This window comes from Drosophila ananassae, chromosome XR, assembly GCF_017639315.1.
Source record: "Drosophila ananassae strain 14024-0371.13 chromosome XR, ASM1763931v2, whole genome shotgun sequence".
NCBI lineage: Eukaryota > Metazoa > Arthropoda > Insecta > Diptera > Drosophilidae > Drosophila > Drosophila ananassae.
The window spans coordinates 14528242-14548165 of NC_057932.1; the positions used below are offsets into that span (position 1 = coordinate 14528242).

Genomic DNA, 19924 nt, shown 5'->3' on the forward strand with positions numbered 1-19924 from the left:
AAAATTAATTTACGAGCCTGGCACGCGAATCGAGTCTTGGCCTCTGGGAGGGAGAAGGTAATACAACTTTTAGATGAGTTCCCAAGTCCTTAAAGGACATGCTATTTTAAGGATAAAAGATAAAGAGTATAGAGAAAGAGAAGGAGATAGAGAGGGAGATAAAAGCTGAGATCCTTTATAACAAGGATTCGCAGGAGGAATCAATTGAAATTGTAAACAAATTTCGTGTCGCACTCTTCTGCGCTGACAGGACATTTTGCGGGTGTCCCTGTCATGGCAGCAACAGCTGAAAAATAAACGTTTTCCAGCACACACACACAGGACATACACACACACAGGACATGCACACACAGGACACACTCTAGACACAAACACAGGCTCACTCCTGAAGACAAACACTTGAAAATGAAACCCCACTCGTCTGAAAATTGTCCGTGTGTTTTATCCTTCTCCCCTCTCCTTCTACCCCCTCTCTCCTTTTTTTTATCCTTTTTTTTTTAACTCGTAGCCCCCCCTCCCCACTCTTGGAACATTTTTGAAAAAGATGCTCAAGTTGCCACATTGCCACGAATAGCGAATGTTGAATGGCGAGATGATGACGATGACGGCGATGGCGATGGGGACACTGGCCCATAAATACAGAGGCGTAGCTGGATAGCGAAAAGGGGAGTGGCAGGGAGGGAGTGGCAGTTGCGGAGGACAGGTGCAAAGGCCACAGACAGGTGGCAGGCTTCGGGCTTCAGGATTTTGGGTTTCTCGCTTCCGTCCAACATGAAAGTGCCACAAAAATTAAGACAACAGCTGGAAGAGGAAAAAGGGAAAGGTTTTAAAAAAAAAAAAGAGGATTAATTTATTAATTAATTAATTAAATAATAAAAACTATTAATACCTGGTACTAGTAGACTACAAGGATAGCTTATTTAAAAGACTCTTTTGAGATTAAAAATTCTAACCATTTTAATTATTATTTTATTTTTTGACAGAAAATTCATATTTGTTTTATTTTTTTAAACCAACCACATGGCCCTCTGGCATTTGTAACCACATTTCTCTCAGTGCACCTGTGTCAGCCAGGTGCGGTTATGAAAACAGTTAACATTCCAGGGGATAGGAAGGGGGTTTTGTTTTCCTACCAGGACCAGGACCAGAATCAGGACCTGGACCAGAACCAGCTGCCAAAAAACAGCAACAAATCACTTGCAGAGAGGCCGTAGGGGGTACGAGGCTATGAATGTGCATAAAAAGGGGGCCAGACGGCGGCGAAGAGCTTGCCACAGATTGCAGCAACTCACGTGCATCCTGACCGAGTTTACAGGATGCCAGGGGAGGGGTGGCGGGAGTCACTGTGGGTGAAAGGACGAGCCATCCTGATGGTGCTTGAGCCTCATATTTTTCACTTTGACGGCTGCCAAGCCAACACGAACTCTCTGGCACACCTCTGCCACACACACATCTCCTCCCTGCCACACACACCTCTCCTACACACACTTCTCCTATACACACAGTCCCTGCCAAAAGTAAAGCCACAAAAAATAGGCTTCAGCCCAGAAATGATTTTCTTTTTTTTGGCCTAAAATGAAATTTGTTTGCCTGCCTCGTCCATAATCTCACAAAGTTAAATGTCTTATTTGGAAATCTGGCTATTTTTTCTTTTATTTTGAGGGGTTTCGGGGGTTACTCATATTTCTAGCTCTTTTTTGGCTAAATGGACAAAAAAATGAGCCAAAAATTGGATGAAATAGAAAGTGTATCTGGATTTCTTTGTTTTAGAGTTAAGTTGAACTTGAAATTTGACAGTTTTGTATATTATTTTGAGACTATTTCAAGATTAGTCATATTTCTAGGCATTTTAGAGCTTAAACTACAGGTAGCTAAAAATACCTAGAAATTAGACTTTTTAAAAAAGAATTGAAGAAGAAAATTTAAATGACGCTCTAACAGTGAGGAATAAAAGTGAAGTCTTGCACTAAATGAGACACTTTTTTCTATTATTTTGAGGTGATTCTCGGGATTTTTCACATTCTAGCCTCTTTCTCGAGATTATTCATGTTTCCAGAAATTTAAGACCTTAAAAACTAGCCAAAAATATCTAAAAAAGTGAATAATAGGAATAAAGTTTTACAAATCTCTAAATCTGTCACCTTTTCGTCTTATTTTGCGGTCTTTCTGGCACAAAAAAAAATGTCAGAAAAAGATTAGTGGGGATTAGTGATATTTGCAGCCATTTTAGATCTGAAAAACTAGCCACAAATAGCTAGAATGACATATTTCGATGGCTTCCGAGTCAAAATCTGACAAATTGTTCCATTATTTTGAGGTACTTTCGGGGTTACCTATGATTCCTACTTCTTTTTAGGGCTAAAAATTTGTCTAAAAAAGGATAAAATACAAGGTGTGTATGGAATTAGAGTGAATAGAAGTGAAATTTCACAATTTTTAGTATTTTTTGGTAAGAATCCCGTGGTATCTCGTATTTCCAGCCCCTTTCTGGGCCAAAAAACTGTCTAAAAAGCCTAGAATCCTACAAATTTGGAGGTGCTTTGGAGATTATTCATATTTCCCGCCCTTTCTACACCCAAAAACGACCTGAAAACTATCTAAAATAGAAGCTCAGCGTGTCATTAGCTCAGAAGTGAGAAGCAAGCTCATCAGCTGCCACTGCCACCGCCGCTGGCAATTTGTTTTACATTCTGTTACCTCTCTCGAGTCCACCCCCTCGAGTCCACCTCCCCGCACCTTTTAGTCGCTTAGTCACCTCCAGTTCCCCTGGTCCCTCTAGTCCTTCTAGCCACCCCACCAACCCAACAACTTCCTGAAATTCACACCCTTTTTTTTTTGAAAGCTCGTCACTCAAAAAGGTTGGTGCGTGTATTTGTCAGTTTGTTTGCAACCAAAATTGTACAATTCCGAGGCGCCACACGACCCAAAATAGTTGAAAAGCGAATAAAAGCAACTGGAATGCATCAGAAATGGAAATTTGATTGGTTTCTGGAGGTCCTTTTAGGAGCAACTGTTATGAAATTGCCAAAAAGCGAACTCCATGATTAAAATATCCATGCCTTGTGTTGCTCTTGATTATTTTTAAAAATGTGAAAATATTTGGAAAAAAAAAATGAGATTAAAAAGTGGAAACTAGAGTCCTGTGGCACCAGAAATGTGCGGGAATAGTTCCAGGACCCAGGCTGACATGCCAGGAGAGTCAAAAGTCCGGATATTTTGAAAATAATATCAACAAAAATCCAATTTCCTTTTACCTTCCCGTTTGAATATGGCTAGCAGGACCTCTTGGCCAAGTCCAGGAAGTGGAAAGCTTTTCAACTTAAAAGGAGCAAGGATATAAGGATACAGGAGGTGGGAGGTGGGAGAAGAAATGTCTTGAAGTGCACCTGTGCCCGCGCTTCTTGACGGAGGGGGGGAAATAGTGCACTTGACATTTTACGGCGGATTCCGTGACGAAGGAGCCACGGATAGGGATCTGGAGTGCAAGAGTGCCGGAGTGCAGGAGCACGTTCTCGTAGCTTGTTTGGTTAAGCGGCTCGGCGTGCCAGCCAGGCAGCCAGTCAGCCGGCGAGAGGTGAGGTACGTGCCAGCACTGCGAGAAAATTCCAGAGCCAGCAATCTGCAATCAATTAGCATCCAAACGTATCAGTTTCGCCATCAGACTTGCCTTTTTTTTAGGGGGTTAAGGGGCTAAGGACTAAGGACCACAGTACTTTATTTCCAGTTGGCACGCAATGTCCTGCGGCAACTTGTTGAATGAATTTTAATTGAAATTAGTTGGACTATTAGTTTACAGGACTTGTTGGGGCTTTCCTTTCGATTCTGATGCGATAACTTTTCGTAGCATACTTTTTGGTGCAACTCATGCCCCCCTTATCCTTTGAATATTTTTCTTCTTTTTTGATAGAGATTGTCGGGTATTTGTTCTGGTCATAATTTTATGCGGGCTTGGCTTCCGTTGCAGTTTTCCTTTCGAGGCGGCATATCCGCTTTCCTTTCTTCGTCCTGCAGGACCTGAACTTAAAGCGAAGCCTGCAGACGATTATTGTGTATTGTTATAATAAAGTTGAGCTTCATTTCCTCTACCTTTCGTTCGGTTTGTGTGCCTCACGCTCAAGTGCGTCTAAGGATGTTGAGTTCTGAGACCTGAGTCCTTTTGTATCCATGCGGCATCCTCGGCACTTGCACTTAATTTCCCTCCGTGTCCGCATCGTTGGTTTTCTGCCCATCGACCCATCGAGCATCGAAGTGTTTGTCCTGCACTCCACAGCTCCCAGCTCCCAGGACTCCCAGGACTTGAGCCACCACCACCACCACCACCTGACCTTCATTGGGCCAAGAGGCAAGTGGCTCTACCTCCTCACACCACCTCTGTCCTCCGTTCCGTTCCGGTTTGTAAATTGTAATTTATTTCAATCTCATTTTAATAGATATTTATGCTTTGTTTTCCATTCGTCGTGCAGCGCTTTTAATGCTCTCACATTTCCGACATTTCAATAAATTAAGCTTCCCCTTCCCCGCCACTCTTCACCTCTGAGGATGTCCTTGCTGGTTGTTTCTTTCCGCACTCGATTTGTTGACAGTTGGAAATGGAATTGTGCCACTCACTCACATACACACACACACACACACTGGCATACACTCATGCCCTCGAAAGTTTCAGAGTTCAGGTGGCCAGAAGCAGTCCTGGCCCACAGTGCGTATGATCGATTTTCGGAGAACTATAAATTAAGGACTTCGGCGGGAGTGTGTCACACAAGTGCCTGGACTGGCAACCAAATTAAGATTAATCTGGGAATCAGAAACAAATCTGTTTCTATTTCCTTTCAGTTGAGAGAAAGCTAGGAAGAAAAGTCGGGCAGCCCACAGGGCGTATGGGTGATGTCTGCAAGTCCTCCACTAATGGGATCGAAATGAAAAGTTCAACAAAAAAAATTTGACATTCTAACCTAGTTCTAGGTTTTAATGCAGATTGATGGGGAATTGATCTAGGAAAGCAATAAAGATATTCCTTCTATGAATCGGAGGAGAATCGGCAAGAAACAGACATCGCCAAGAGCCTTTTTGGCATTTTCGTACCATCTCTCGTACCATTGAGTGCCAGGTTTTGTTGGAGAATGATGGAAAATTGATCTACAAATTGATTAAGACATTCCACTCAAGGATCGGATAAGAATTGGAAAAGATATAGAGACCTCTAGGTGGCATAATCCCAATTTCAACCACCCCCAGAACTTTTCACGGGGTTCCTTGGGAAGAATTGAACAAAAAATCTGAAAAAATTTTAGAGTGTCAGGATTTGAAGCAGATTAATGGGAAATGTATCTACAAATCGATTAAGGTATTGGGTTTGAGGATGGGATAGGAATTGGCAGAGATATGGACATTGCAAGGAACTACATACCCATTTCTATACCATCCTATTACTTTCGAATGGGGCTCGATAGGAAAATTTTGGGAAAAAATTAAAAAATTGTTGAGTTCTAGATTTTAATACAGGTCGATGAGGAATTGATCTACAAATCGATTAAGCTAAGAGTTTGAAGGAGAATTAGCACAGATATTGACATCAAAAGGTTCCAAATATCCATTTCCTAGCTACCTCCAGAATTTTGTAAGGGGTTCCTTGAGAGAAATTAAAAAAAATTCTAAAAAATTTGAGTGAGCCAGGTTTTGATGTAGGATGATATAAAATATATCTACAAATCGATTAAGGTATTCCCTTCAAGAATCGGCTGGGAATTGGAATAGATATACACATCGCTAGATGCCATTTACTCACTTCCTTACCATACCCAACTGTTTAAAAGGTTCCTCTTAAGAAAATTAAAAAAAAAAATCTAAAAAATCAATTCGAGTGCCAGGTTTTGATACAGATTTGTGGTGAATAGTTGTACAAATCGATTAAGATACTCCGCTTAAGATCGGATGGGAATTGGAAGAGATATAGACATTCCTCGGAGCAACTCTTATACTCACTTTCGAGTTCTAGGTTCTAGGTTCTAGGTTCTTGGTTCTTGGTTCTAGGATGGGGAATATATCCAGGAACTAACAAAGATATAGATCTGTTCCCATTTAACCATGTGTGTAAGTAGATATCCTTGAAGAGCCATAACAGGAAAAGATACTGAATAAGAGCGAAAGTGCCATGCCTCGAAACTCAATCAAACAAAAGTGATTCTTGGAAAGTGTCGCGTTAAAAAGTCTCCATTTTGATGGCGAAATCGAAAGGTATTTTTACGGCACTCGTTAACAACAAGTGTGGCTTGAAAGCTTAACAAACTAATGGCCATTAAGGGGGGAAGGACTTGAGGGGGGCGAAAGCAGGAGACTGAAAGCAAAGCTGGCAGCAAAGTGCTCCATTTTTCTTGGCGGCGGGCCATTCCCATCCCGAATCTGACAGTCAGCCAGAGAGAAGGACTTGAATTTAACAAGAAAATCACATTAGCCCTTGAATGTTGCACATTTCAGGTTGCAGGTTGCACGTTGCAGGTTGCAGGTTGCAGGTTGCATGTTGCAATTTAGTTTGTTAGTTTTTTTTTGTCGACAGCCAAATGGGGAAGGAAATGCATAAATCATTGCCGGTAAACAGGTCCTTCTGGGAGAGAAGTCTCCAGTCTCCATTCTCCATTCTACCGAAGAAGGCAGAAATCCAATAGCAATTTTGCAAAGTACTTACGCACACATGGGCGGGGATGAGGGCGGTGGTGTCCTTACAGAGGAAGGATGCAGAGCTGTGTTGTTGTGCACTTGCATAAGTCCATCAATAAATAATAAATTCGTAGTTCATTGAATTTGCAAAAGCAATACGTTGAACAGCCGAGGCAGCAGGCAGCCGGCAGCCGGCAGAAGGATATGTGCAAGGATACAGCTCTGTACTGGAGCTCTTTGCTCCTCTGTGATCCTGCCACCAGGCCATAAATGATGCAACTACCGGTGGCACTGTCGAAATCCAACAGGAGCCTGCCAGCGAAATTCTCTTAAAAGTAATACTCTCTAGTGAGTCCTGAAGGATGTCTGCCAGTATCCTTGCTATCAACTTTTTTGTGAAAAAAAGTGAGAATAAGTGAAGATTTCTTGCCACAAAATTAAGGATATTACTCCGACCGTCTTGCCATCAGGACTATCCTATCAGGAAAGGATCATATGGGAAAGGTCCTTTTTTAAGGCTTCTTTTTTATTGGAACTGTTCCAAGTGTGTGTAGGTGTGTGTGTCAAATCATATTGTACTCTGAATCTGGATGTAAAATTTTGTAAAAAATTTACAAAACTTCCGACGTTTTTTTGTTTTTTATTATTATTATTGGGGCCATCCTCCTGGTGATGATTTCGGATTTTGGATCGAGTCTTGGGTCCTGGAATTTCCTTAGTGTCCTTAGTGTACAGTTATTCGCAGCCAGGACCGTTGGAGCGAGCACCCTCCATGCAGGGATATGGCTTGCATATGGTATTGGCAGGACCTCCGGCCGCTCCGACTGGTCCGGCTGGTCCGGCTGCTCCTCCCGTTGCCATTCCCGTTACGGTCCGATTCCCGGCCCCCACCGCTGCGGCCAGGGCCTCCTTACAGCTGTAGATGTTGGCCATGCCGCCGGATGGTCCCGTTATTCCAACAATTAGCATTCCGGCGGGACTTGTACCCTGGCCCCCCGGGGCGATGGCGGAGGCGGAGGCGGCGGTGATGGTGGCAGTGGTGGTAGCGGCGGCTACGGCTGGAGGAGAAGGACTAATGGCGGCACCTACCGCCCCCCCCTCGGTCGGCAGGCAGGGGGGCGAACACTGCCTGCCGGGGATCTCCGGAATGGCGCACGCCTTGCTCGGATGCGGTCCGATGTAGAAGGGATTGAAGGGCTTGTCGTCACCCTTCATGGTCTTCATGGTTGCTGTGTCCTTAAGGACCGAACCTCACAAGGATGTCTTCTCTTTGGGGCTTCTGGCGACGACAAATCACGAGTAGCGGGGCGATTGGAGGAGATAGAAATTAAAATAATACTCCAAATAACAGGAAACGAAACGGGAAAAAAAAGAAAACGGGAAACGGTTAACGGTTAACTGCACGGACAAATTTGGAATTTTTTTTTTTGGCTTCCCCGAACTGTTTTCGGTTGGAGGTCAGCCCCAATACTGAAGCCCCTGGGCCTGGGCCATAGCCACTTGGGTTTGAAAGCCAGTCAGGGGCCTACTGGGGTTAAGGGTTTTCAAAATTCAAGAATTTCAAACTTCAAGGCTAATGTGATTTTTGATTTTTTCTATTTTTTTTTATTTTTAACTAAAAAAGTGAAATATCCGCCCATTTTGGGGGAGAAAGTTTGTAAACCACATCCTAGGTGTCGATTGAATTTGTCGCCAAACAGGATTACAAGGAGCTTACAGGAGCTTACTAAGCCACACCAGCACTCACCAATACATAGACACACTAGCACACCAACACACACACACACTAGCTCACTCTAATAACCAATATGCACTAGTGCCGCTGGAATAATGTCCTTTAATATCCTTTTTTTTTTTGCTTTTGAAACTCAATTCTGCTTGCAGGTTGTAACTTTTTTTTGAATTTTGCATCTCGCTTCTCGCAGATTCCGCCGTAATTAACCCCATAAGTCTGCCTAACCACCCAGCCATGTAAACCGTAAACATGCCACAACACTATGCCACCAAACAGCCACTAACTAACTAAGCCCAAGAAGGACAGGACAGGAGTAGGAGCAGGAGCAGGAGCAGGACTACAGCGAGATATAGTAGAGGAGCCAGGAGAGGAGCTATCACAAGGATGGCCGGGCCGCAAGTCCAGCACAGTCAGCGACCGAACAGCGCCTACTACACGGGCCTCAATGGCAGTGGAACTAGTGGCGCCTCCGCCTCCGCTTCCGCCAGTGGCATGGCCACCAGTGCCTCCCACACCGGACTCCATGCCCTGCGGCAGGTGAGCAACGAAACGGAGCTCATCTATCGGGGAAGTCACAGCAATGGAACGGTCAACGAGCTGCCCTCCACCGCCCACCACCTGCTCACAGGACGACTGCCCCAACAGAAGCCGCAACAGCAGCAGACGCAGCAGCTGCCACCGAGGCAACAAGTGAGCAGTATAGCCGGCACCGGATCGAGTGCCACAGATGCCCTGATCAATACCATTACCTCCGGAGGAGGAGGAGGAGGTGGCACTGGAGGAGGTGGCACTCCGTCGGGGGCAGGCACTAGCAGCACCGCTCTGGGCCTCAAAAAATCAAACACACAGCGCAGCATCGAAATCATTGTGGATGCCAGCCAGTGCGGCAAGGAGCTGGCCACCACCACCAACAATGCCGGGGGCAGTGCCACCGCCCTGGATGCCGGTGACGATGTGGAACAGGGCGGTGGGGGGCAGGAGTCCTCCTCCTCGCATAGGAAGTCCTCGAGGCATCGCCATCGACCCCTGCACCGCCGACTCATCAGCTACCTGAGGAATCTCTTCCAGGGCAGCACCACCCAGAATGGTAAGCGAGGGGGGAGGGGCCTCACAAGGACATCACTTTTATTGGAAAATTAGACATCAAATAGTTCTTTCTCTCATAAATCATTTTCTTAATTTTTTGTTTTCTTAAAAATAGATTATTTAGTTTCTAAAAAATATATTTTTAATTTTTTTTATTTTTTTCGGACAGCTCGGAGAATCCTTTTGGTTGCCTGGGATTGCATCGTCAATCGTAAGCGGCAAAGTAGTGACTACTCTGCACCCTCGTTAACCCTTTGAGCCTTAACCCTTTTTCCCTCTCCCGGAAAACACGGCTTAAACCCGATTTGTTCGCTTGTGGCCATGACTAACCCCCTTCGCCGTTCTAACCATTTTCAGTTCGGGTCAATTCATGGCCATGAATCCCCAGCTTTTGGCATGACCGACCGCTACGAGTATCCTCCATTTACATTCATGGATATAGTATATATATATCCTTTTTTTTTGGTGGATGGGGGGGCGGTACATCTTGAGGTTGACAGGCGAGAAAAACGCGGAAAAAACGGGCTTGCGGTCTCGTGGCTGTGTTTTTGTCGTCTGGACAAAATTTATGCATGGCACATCCTTTTTTCCGCCCAGCAATTTTTTGGCCAGCGGTTCCCGCTGCGGGCGGAGTGGCCTTGAATAGGCTTTCTATTGAAAATCCATTAGTTCTAAGGGAATTCATATTTCTCTTCTGTTTTTTTAAAGGGGTTATGAGCTAAAAAATTCCAAAAATAAACAATACGAGTTATGTTTTTTTGATTTTCGGGATGAAAAGTCATACATTTTTAAGGCTTAGACAGGATTCGACATGCATAGACAAGATTAAATATGTTTAGACATGCTTAAACATGTTCAGAAAGGACAAATTGTACCTGTTTTATTGGCTCTATAATTCCTCTTTAATTTTATTCTCTTCTCTTCTATTGAGAACCCATTAGTTCTGAGGGAATTCATATTTCTGCTGTTTTTTAGGGGGTTATATAATACAAAAATTCAAAAACTAAACAAGTTGTGTTTTTGGATTTTCGGGATGAAAAGTCATACATTTTTAAGTTTTGGACAAGATTGGACAGGATTAGACATGTTTAGACTTGCTTAATCGTGTTCAGACATGAAATATACCTGTTTTATTTGCTTTATTAGTCCTCTTTAATTTTATTCTAATCTGTTTTATTGAAAACCCATTAGTTTAAAAGGAATTCATATTTCTATTCCTTTTTTTGGGGGTTCTAACCTCAAAAATTCAAAAAACTAAACAGTTTTCGGGATGAAAATTATCACTTATTTATGTTTCATACAAAATTAGACATGTTTAGACATGTTTGAAGATGAATAGATCCTCTTTATCATGTTTAGACATGATATATACCAGTTATATTGTCTTAATAATTACTCTCTTATTATATTTTATTGCTTTTTAAACTCGAAAATTAAAAAAAAATATGATGAGTTCAATTAAAGGACTATTAGGGATGTAGAGTCATACATATTCATGTTTTAGACAAGCTTAGACATGCTTCGACATGTTAAATGATGTCAAGAGCTGATTTAATATGATATATACATATGTACCTGTTATATTAGCTTTATAATTCCTCTCTATTCCTATTCATATTTAATTATATTTTATTGAAAAACCATTATTTATAAAGGACATCATATTTCTCCTCTGTGTTTTGGGTTGTAAACCAACAAATTCAATACAAAAAGTATGAATTTCGATACATATTTATGTTGTAAACATGTTTATACATGCATGGACATGTTTAAAGATGTTCAGACATGCTTAAACATGTTAAGACATACAAAGACTTGCTATATACCTGTTATATTAGCTCTTTAATTACTCACTAATTCTATTTATTGGTTAAAAATTGGCTTAAAATGCAAAATCCAAATAGTACTGTTGTAAAGACATACATACATATGTAGTCTAGACAAGTTTAGACATGCTTAAACAGGACTAAACATGTTTCAACTTGATATTCCGTTATATTGACTCTATTATTATATATATTGACCTCTCTCTTTATAATTTCGCAAATTAAATTAGATTGAAACAATGGCCAGCTTATGGTCAAGTTATAATCCGTTGAGTTGCAAAGAAGCCTGGAAAGGACATGCCAAAGGATAGCATGTCTTTTGAAGAGTCTGCCATTGTTGCTCTTCAATTCGATTCGATTTGATTTGATCCGAAAAGTCCTGAAAGCTTCCACTTAACCCTTTTGTGTGTGCTGTGTCTTGCATGATTAATTATGGAAATTGATGGACCGAAGGATGCTGCTGCCTCTCTTCCCTCTTCCCTCTTCCCTCTCCACTCTCCCCCTCTCCTCTCTTCGAATTGCACTGATTGTTTACGGCTCAACTATGCGACCGAATCCTTCAAAAAAAAAAAGGGAAAAAAAGTAGGAGAAGGAGGAGTGTAAAGCGAAGAAGAAAAAGAAAAGTCCTGCTCATTCAGCCATCGAATCCTTGTAGCAGTTTCTTTTGTCAATTTGTTCGCCTTGAGCTTCAGCTTCTTCGTTCGTCCTGCCAGATGCTTAGCAGGATGCTCCCCCACCCCGCCGTTGGCAAAATGATGAGCTCAACATAAAAGTTGCATGGCTCATCCTGAAAATTGAATGCAGGAGCAGCTAAAGAGGAAATCAATATGGAACACAATATAATATTTGTTTGTCAGAGAAGGCTACACTGAGAGAAAACAAGGATAACCAAAGGATTATGATATAAGACTACTGTGATAAGAATTTCTCTCAGTGTAGGTCACAATAGCAGGACATTCGATGACAACGGCAACTGGAAATCGAAACTCTCCAGTCTCCATTCTCCAGTCTCGAGTCAAATGGGAGAGAGAGCCGGAAGGCAGGAACTTTGCATTCCACTTGACTTTCTCCGGCCGCAAGGATATATTTTTTTTTTTTTTTTTTTGCTTTCGCCGAAATAAGCGACGACGGATTTGCAGCTCTCGGCGCAAAAGTTTTATTGAAAAAGTTTGATGAATGACAAGTTGGCTTCCTGGCAGAGCCATCCAGTGACTTCATAGTGGCAGTTACCCCCTCTCTCTCTCTCTCTATGACCTCTGACCCCACTGACACATGATCCGCACCCACCTGTCCACCTGTCCAACTGTCCATCGGTCCACCTGGGCCCAAAACCACCACAACAATTTCACATTCCGCACTCGACTCCTGCGCCCCCACTTGACAAATCGCCGGCCGCCGGGTCGTGTTATCAAATGACATGACACTTAAATATTGTTTAAGGCCGCCCAACTTTAATTGAGTTTAAAACTCGCCAAATTGAATTAAAGTTTCGTTTTCCGTGTGGTAGTGGGAGTGGCAGGAGGCGGCACTTACAGGAGTTTATGGTCTGGGGCTTTGAGTTTTTCATTTCACGGTTTTTCTTCCTTTCAATTTTATTTTCATTAACAGGAAGGGTGTTGGTTTTTATGTTTGACCTTGACAGTGGCAGGAATTTCAATTAACTTTCACTAGATAGTTGAAGAGAGAATGAAAAGAGACATGTTTGGACATGTTTAGGCTTAACAGGACTTGTTAGTACTTGAATTTTTCTTGTTTTTCTAAAATAATTATCATTATTGGGAGGGAATTTTACAATTAAAATCATTTAAATGCTTGGTTAAACATGATTAGACTTGTTTAGGCTTGTCTGGACTTGTTTCAACTAGAATTTATGTGATTTTCTGCATTTCCAACTCCTTTTCATCTCATTTTCATTGCCGGAGGGTGTTGGTTTTTATTTTGACCTCGGCCCTGGAAGAAATTTCAATTCAGACATGTCTAGACTTGTCTGGAGTTGTCAATACTTGCTAATAACATGATTTTTACTAATTTATCTAAATTAATTAATTATTATTTATATGTACATAGGTGTAATTTTCTGCATTTTCAACTCCATTGGTGTGTTGATTTCAGTTTGACCTTGGCCCTGGAAAGGAAATTAATTGATTGGACATGATTAGACTTGTCAAGTTTTGATTTTAATTTGCTTTTATTTAATAATTATTATTATTGGAATCACTTTGAACTTGGCTTTCGAAATAATTTTATTGCATGGCTTGGTCAGACATGTTTAGACATGTTTAGACATTTTTAAACATGTATAGACTTGTCAGGACTTGTTAAAAGTTAATTTTTCTGGTTTATCCATCATTAGTGCCATTATAAGTATTTCCAGACCTTGCCTCTGGAAGGAATTTTACTATAGAATTAAGACATGAACTTATTCAGACATGTTTAGACTTGTCAAGACTTGTCCTGCCTGCTATAGACATGATTTTTAATAATTTATCCCTGATAACTATCATCGTTAGAATGATTTTGCCCTTGACCCTGGAGGAACTTCATTTGTGAGCTTGGTTAGACTTGTTAAGACGTGTTAAGACTTGTCTAGACTTGTTTAGACTTGTTGAGACGTGTTTAGACTTGTCTAGACTTGTCCAGACTGGTTTATACTTGATTTTCCCTTGCTTCCTTCTATATAATATCCTCTTTAAAGCTTCCATCCCACCACAATCCCTGAGTTTCTCAATTATCCTTTGGAAAAATATACATCTCGCTGATCTGCTTGAGCCCCTGATGGAATTAAACTGCCTTATCCTTGCGGGTGTTAACTTAAAACAAAATAATGCTCGTTTCTGGCTTTGGTAATTGGCTTACTCCGGCGGACTTGTTCTTGCTCCGTGTTCCTGCTCTTCTGATCCTTTGTTTTGGCCTTCGTCGCCACATACACTTCGTATATACAGGATATAAGGATATATATATACATATATATTTATTTTTTTGCCTTCAGTGCCGCTGGCTGCATTTTATTGTCCTGTCTTTTCTTTTTTTTTGCCTTCTCTGTTCTGTGCTCTTATCCTCCGGGCAGCTCAATCAGTGTATTCATCTCCTTTGGCTTGTCCTGTTGTTCGTCCTTCGTCCTTCGTCCTGCGTCCTTTTGGCCGTGGCTTGGCTCTGCTGTTTCTGCACTTTAATGCACTTCATAATTTCTTCATTACGCCACGCCACGCCCACACTCCACGCCACAGCCGCCCCCTTATGGAAGGTAATTGAATTCGTTGTCTGCATTTTGTGGTCGCTTCATTTTGTGCACTTGATGCTCTTACTCTTCCCTTAGTCCTTTTCGTCCTGGCTTTAATTATAATTTCATTATTTGTTGTTTGTTTGCCAGCTTCAGCTCTCCTTGTGCTCCTGCTCCTTGGTCCTTGCTCCTGCCGCTGCTCCTGCTCCTGCTTCTGATGCTTATTGCATATAATTTTTAATGGCCACCGCGATGTTTTAAGTGCAGCCTGGTCCTTTGAGAGCGGCTTACTGACTGCCACGCCCCTCTCGTCAGCCCTCGTCCTCTTTATTCGGCTGTCTCCTTGCAACTGGCTTCTTGGCACACTTTCGCTGAAAGTGCAACCGCAAGGATGTCTGGGGATACCCTGGAAGGAATAAAGGGGTTTCAAAAATAATATTACTATTTAAAATTAATTCTTCAAGTTTGTTTTTAAGTTTTTATTAAAAATTTAAGCCTTTATTTATTTGTATTATTAATTTAAAAATAAAAACCCTAATAAGTAGGCAATAGTTTTTTCAAAGCCTATTTCTGAGAGTTTCTAATATTATTTCTTAAATTTTATTTAATAATTTTAAGTAATTTCTTTGAATCCTTTTAGTTATCCTCCTGTCCCTGGGCATCTCTGGGCTGGAATCCTTCCTTCTCGGCCAGCTCCCTGGGGCTCCTCGTGTGCATACAAGGATGCGTTCAAGTGTCAGGGCCTGCCGCATTTTAATTTATTTAAGCGAATAAATGATTAAAGTGCAGTTTGCACTTGCACCTTCCACAAGAGGGGTGACAAGGGGCAGAAATAGGGCCGCCAATTTACTGGCCAACTTGCAACAATCGCAACCGCACAAATGCGCAACAAAGACAACACATCCAGAAGCTAACAAAAAAAAGAAAAGAAAAAAAAATGAAAGTTTTTTCATTAACCTCGGCACCCACATCTCGTCTTGCCACGAAAATGTTGCAACAATGTGATGAGGAACATGGCGCACAAAGTTGCACTGCTTTCATTTTTCTTTTTTGGCCAAAAAGGGGTTTAGTGTGTGTGTAGTGAGTGTGTGGGAGTGTAGAGAAGAGGCAAAAAATTATACAAAATTAAATGAGATAAGTGTCGGAGCATTGTCTGTTGCGGCAAAGTTGCAGTCCAACTTTTTTATGCCCCCCTCTTTTTATTTTTGTAGTTTTTTTTCAGACCATGTGTGGATAAATCTGTTTTTAGTGGGATTTCTTGGCCAGCAAAAAAATAAGAAAAAGTAGAGAAAAAGTACATAATTCTTTATACAATAAACTATTCCCCAGACTAAGCCGAGAAAATGAAAATCCTAGTGGCATTTTGCGAGAGGCTTAGGCGCAAGGCTTTCAAATGTTAGAGCCGAAAGGAGCTTACCCGGTATCGAAAAATACATAAATAAAGTCCTTGAAGTTGCAGTTGGCAGTTGCAGTTGTCATTTTAAGAAATATTTGAACAACCAGCTCATCCCATTGATTGATTAAAACTGTAGACTTGAATGAGTTCATCTTTAAAGAGGACACCCAGACACATGTCTCTCTGGCAAGAGGAGGAGGAGTCCTGAAGGACTCGTCCATAAACCCTCAATGGCGGGGCATAAAATTTAATTCTCTTCAGCTGTCTGGGTGTATTCAAACATCTCGTTTATTTCTCGGTCTGTCGATCAAAAAAAAGAGAGTATAAAAAAGAAAAAAGAAAGTAAAAGCCAGAAAAGAAAGCGGAACCTCGAGGAAGATAAAAAGAAAAGCTGTAAAGCAGCCAAAGGCATTTCGAGATACTTTACGGTGCATGTTTATTTGAGTGTGTGTGTTATGGAGAGTGTGTGGGTGTGTATCTGTGTGTGTGTGTGTGTTAGTATCTGTGAATGGCTCGATTCGATTGAGTGCGCATCTTCAAAGGCGTGCCTTCCGCCTTCTCTTCCGCCTTCAAAAGAAAACGCCATCCTCCCTCCCTCCCTCCCCTCACTTTATAAATATATAAAAACTCTTCTTCTTATTTTTTTTATTTTTTTTTATTAATTTGCACTTTTATAGTTGTGGGGGGGAGGCGAGGGGGCGTGGCTGATGCGAGGCAAACATTTGGAAAAACTGCCATTGCTGCCACTTATCGACATGCCACACTCTTCAAATTGAACGAAAGCAAATATTTTTAGTGCAACAAAAAAAGTAACAACAACAACAACAAATGCAACACCCAACTAATAAAAACCAATGCCACGCCCCTAGGCAAAAAAAAGAAGGGGCGGGCCAGGCGGTGGCTGCGGTGACAGTGGCAGTCAGTGGGTTAAAAGAAAAGAGGGGTTAAAAAATATATATTTTAGTTTTAAAAATTATTAAAAAATTATTCAAAGTTGGCTTACAATTCCCTTAATTTTATTTATATTTTTTCTTAATTTTTTATTCAAAATGAAAGGCTTAAAAATCAAACTTTTGCCACAAAATGTGGAAATATTTTCATAAATTGTATGATTTCAGGTGGCAGCTATGTATACTAGCCACTATAGTTGTGCCACAACTATGATATTGGAGGCAGCTGTGGCAGAGTGTGTCGCATGCAAAAATACAAAAATATTTGCACTGAGTTGCTGGCTGCTGTTGCTGTTGCTGTTGCTGCTGCTGCCACTGCCACTGCCACTGCTGCTGTTGCAGCGGAAACGGAAACATGACACCTGCGCAGCCACACACACACTGGCATTTAATGGGGGCGGGAGGAGGCAGAGTGAGTGGGTGGGTGGGGGTAGATGTCCTGGCATTGCAGAGAACGTTGGCCAAACAAACGCAAACCGAGTCGAGATAAACAGGAACTTATTATGCGAACTCATGCAAGGTGATTGAGGGGGGGCGGTGTGGAGGAGGGGCAGGGGCAGGGGCAACCTGCAACGCACAACAACTGCAAGTGGTTCGGTTGTTTTGTGCTCTATCTGAAATTACACTGACAACAATGGCACACCACCACACCACCAACCACCCACTCAGATGTCCCGCCAGCCTGTCAGGCTCTTGTTTATTGTTATGTTTGGCAATTGCCTGGTCTGGTCTGGTCTGGTCTGGTCCTCGACCACGCCTTCCGCCCACACCAAATGAGGCATGTGTTTTCACACCTTGACCTCAGGAGGGGGAAGGGGGTTTTGCGAGAGATGCTCTCCAAAGGGATAATATCTCTTGAAATAATATTTATATTTAAAAAAAAAAAAAAAATATAAAAAAAAAATCTAAACAATAGAAGATTAATGATAAAAATACTCAAATTTTTTATTTAAAAAAAATAAGTATAATAAATCTCCAATTATCTCTTCAGTTGCATCTCAAATGTGAAAAACAAAAAAGTGTTGCCTATCGTTGGGCGCTCAACAAACTAACCAACAGCTGTCGCAGCATCAGCGACAACAATTTTGTTTGTCTCGCAAATAATTTAGACATTTAGGTGGAAATTCAGTGTAAATGTGGCATCTGATAATAAAGCGCGAAAAAGTCCACCAGGCCAGAAGGAAATGGTAGACCGGAAGAGGTAGCCGTCCAGAGGGAGGATGGGAAAAAAATATTAAAAGGAAACAAGTTTTTCTCTTTTTTTTTTTTTTTTTGGTAAATTAAAGGCAAACAATCCGACAAACCGACAGACTTCACATGAATATATATTAGAATTAATGCATTTCGTCAACATTTTGCTCACATTGTGAGAAGGAAAATAAAGATGCAAACGATGCCAGAGACATAAAGCTCTCAAATACCCGGCGTAGCGTTCTGTAGCTGCAGCTGAAGCTGAAGAATGCGACTGCGAATGCAAAATCCACTCGAGTGTAACGAGAACGAGAAATGAAAATAAAAGATAAAAATGGGAAATGGGAAATGGGAACAAGAAATAAAATGGAAGCCATAAACAGACAAAGTGTCTGCCCAGCCAAGGGAGACAATCTAAAAGGGAAAGTATCTACCCCGAAAGTATCTCAGATTAAAGTAAATTAGTTAAATTAACTAGTAGTAGAGAGAAGATAGTCTTCTAGATACTCTGCCTTCCATTTTCTAATAATTTTAAATAAGATTTTTATGTTTTTTGATTGACTTTGTGCCTCAGGTATGAAAGCCAAATAAAATATAAACTCATGGCCGAGAGCCCTACTCTTTTTTGGCCAGAAAAAGGAACTATAAGCCTGGCTGGCAAATTAAAATTTAGCGCCAAAGGCAACGACAACTGCACGCCTCAGTCGTCGGCATCTCTTTTTGTTCTTTAGTGCGAGAAGCCTGGCTTTTAGTTGCAATGGGCATGGCCAACAATTCAACGCCCTCCACATGCCACATGCCACATGCCCCTGCCAGAAACCCTATCCACATCCCCATCCTGTATTCCACTCTGCATGTTTTCATGCATTTTTAAGCAGCCATTTGTCAAGCGCGTGAGCTGAAACTCACCAAAAATGCTCTGTGTGCCGAGCAGTTTGAACCCGACACTTGAAAAATTGGCATTATAAAGTATGGAATATGAAAAAGTGAGCAGGGAAATATTTGATTGGCATTAGGCACAAAAAGCATGAGCAGTACTGGGTATCTTACAGTCTAAAACATGCATTTCAGCATGCTTTTTAGAAATAATTAACTCTTTCAAGCGTTATTTAGAGATTTATTTTAAGCTATTCTCTTCTAAATAAAATTGTGTGCCAAAGTATCACAAAGTCTCATACATTGACTAAACATGATTTTAAAAAAAACTAGTTTAATTGTTTTCTATTCTAATATTAAAAGTTATAAAGCTCTTCTTTGCCTAAAAGTGTGGAAAGTATTGAGTATCTCATAGTCACAAACCTAAACTTAAGCATGCTTTTTCTCAAAGCATGCTTTTTAGAAAAAATCTACTCTTTTTAATGTTTTCTAATCCAATTTGAAGAGTTATTTAAATAATATTTGATTAAAATCTATTCCCTGTAAAAATAAAGGTTTGGGAAGTATCGGGTATAATACCTTCACTTAAGCATGCTTTTTAGTATCAAAGTATGATTTTTAGGAATAATCTACTCTTTTCAATATTTTCCAATCAAATTTCAAGAGTGTTTAAGATAATTTTTGAATTCCATAAAGCTTTTCTCTGAAAGAAATAAAGAAATGTGGAAAGTATCTGTCATAAAAACCTGACTCATGCATGCTTTTCCTCGCAGCCAAAATATGAAACTTTTCATACCAAAAGTCTTTCCAAACTCTGGCCCAATTTGTCAAAGTGTAGGCGCCGTGTGTGCGCGTTCTAAAAGGTGTCTATGTGTGCGCGAGTGTGGGGGCAAAACTTTTAATTAACTAAAATTGAGGTGCCTCAGTCACAAAGAACTTTTTTTCGCCGCCGAGCACTGAACACTGAAAGGAAACCACGCCGAAGTTAAAGTC

General features: G+C 41.3%; 2 protein-coding genes across 12 annotated transcripts in view; one reads left to right on the forward strand and one right to left on the reverse strand.

Annotated features, from left to right (window-relative positions):
- LOC6505019 overlaps positions 1 to 19924 on the forward strand; it is an 86586-nt gene that overhangs the window by 43399 nt on the left and 23263 nt on the right. For 5 of the 11 annotated variants that reach the window (XM_044717525.1, XR_006507782.1, XR_006507778.1 and 2 more), the window contains exons 3-4: positions 8577 to 9473; positions 9642 to 9683. The exons of 3 other annotated variants lie outside the window; for them this stretch is intronic. In XM_044717525.1, the coding sequence (XP_044573460.1) occupies positions 8771 to 9473; positions 9642 to 9683 (745 nt within the window). In that variant the 5' untranslated portion in view covers positions 8577 to 8770. The remainder of the gene's footprint in view (positions 1 to 8576; positions 9474 to 9641; positions 9684 to 19924) is intronic. 3 more of the 11 variants (XM_001965582.4, XR_006507780.1, XR_006507781.1) reach the window with 1 other exon arrangement.
- LOC6505248 (cuticle collagen 40) lies at positions 7157 to 8140 on the reverse strand. The gene has a single exon (XM_001965585.4). It carries the CDS (start codon positions 7873 to 7875, stop codon positions 7387 to 7389), a length of 489 nt encoding a protein of 162 aa, XP_001965621.1. The 5' UTR covers positions 7876 to 8140; the 3' UTR covers positions 7157 to 7386.

Coding starts and splice junctions, on each gene's coding strand:
- LOC6505248 (XM_001965585.4), bottom strand. CDS start 7,875: ATGAAGACCATGAAGGGTGACGACAAGCCCTTCAATCCCTTCTACATC.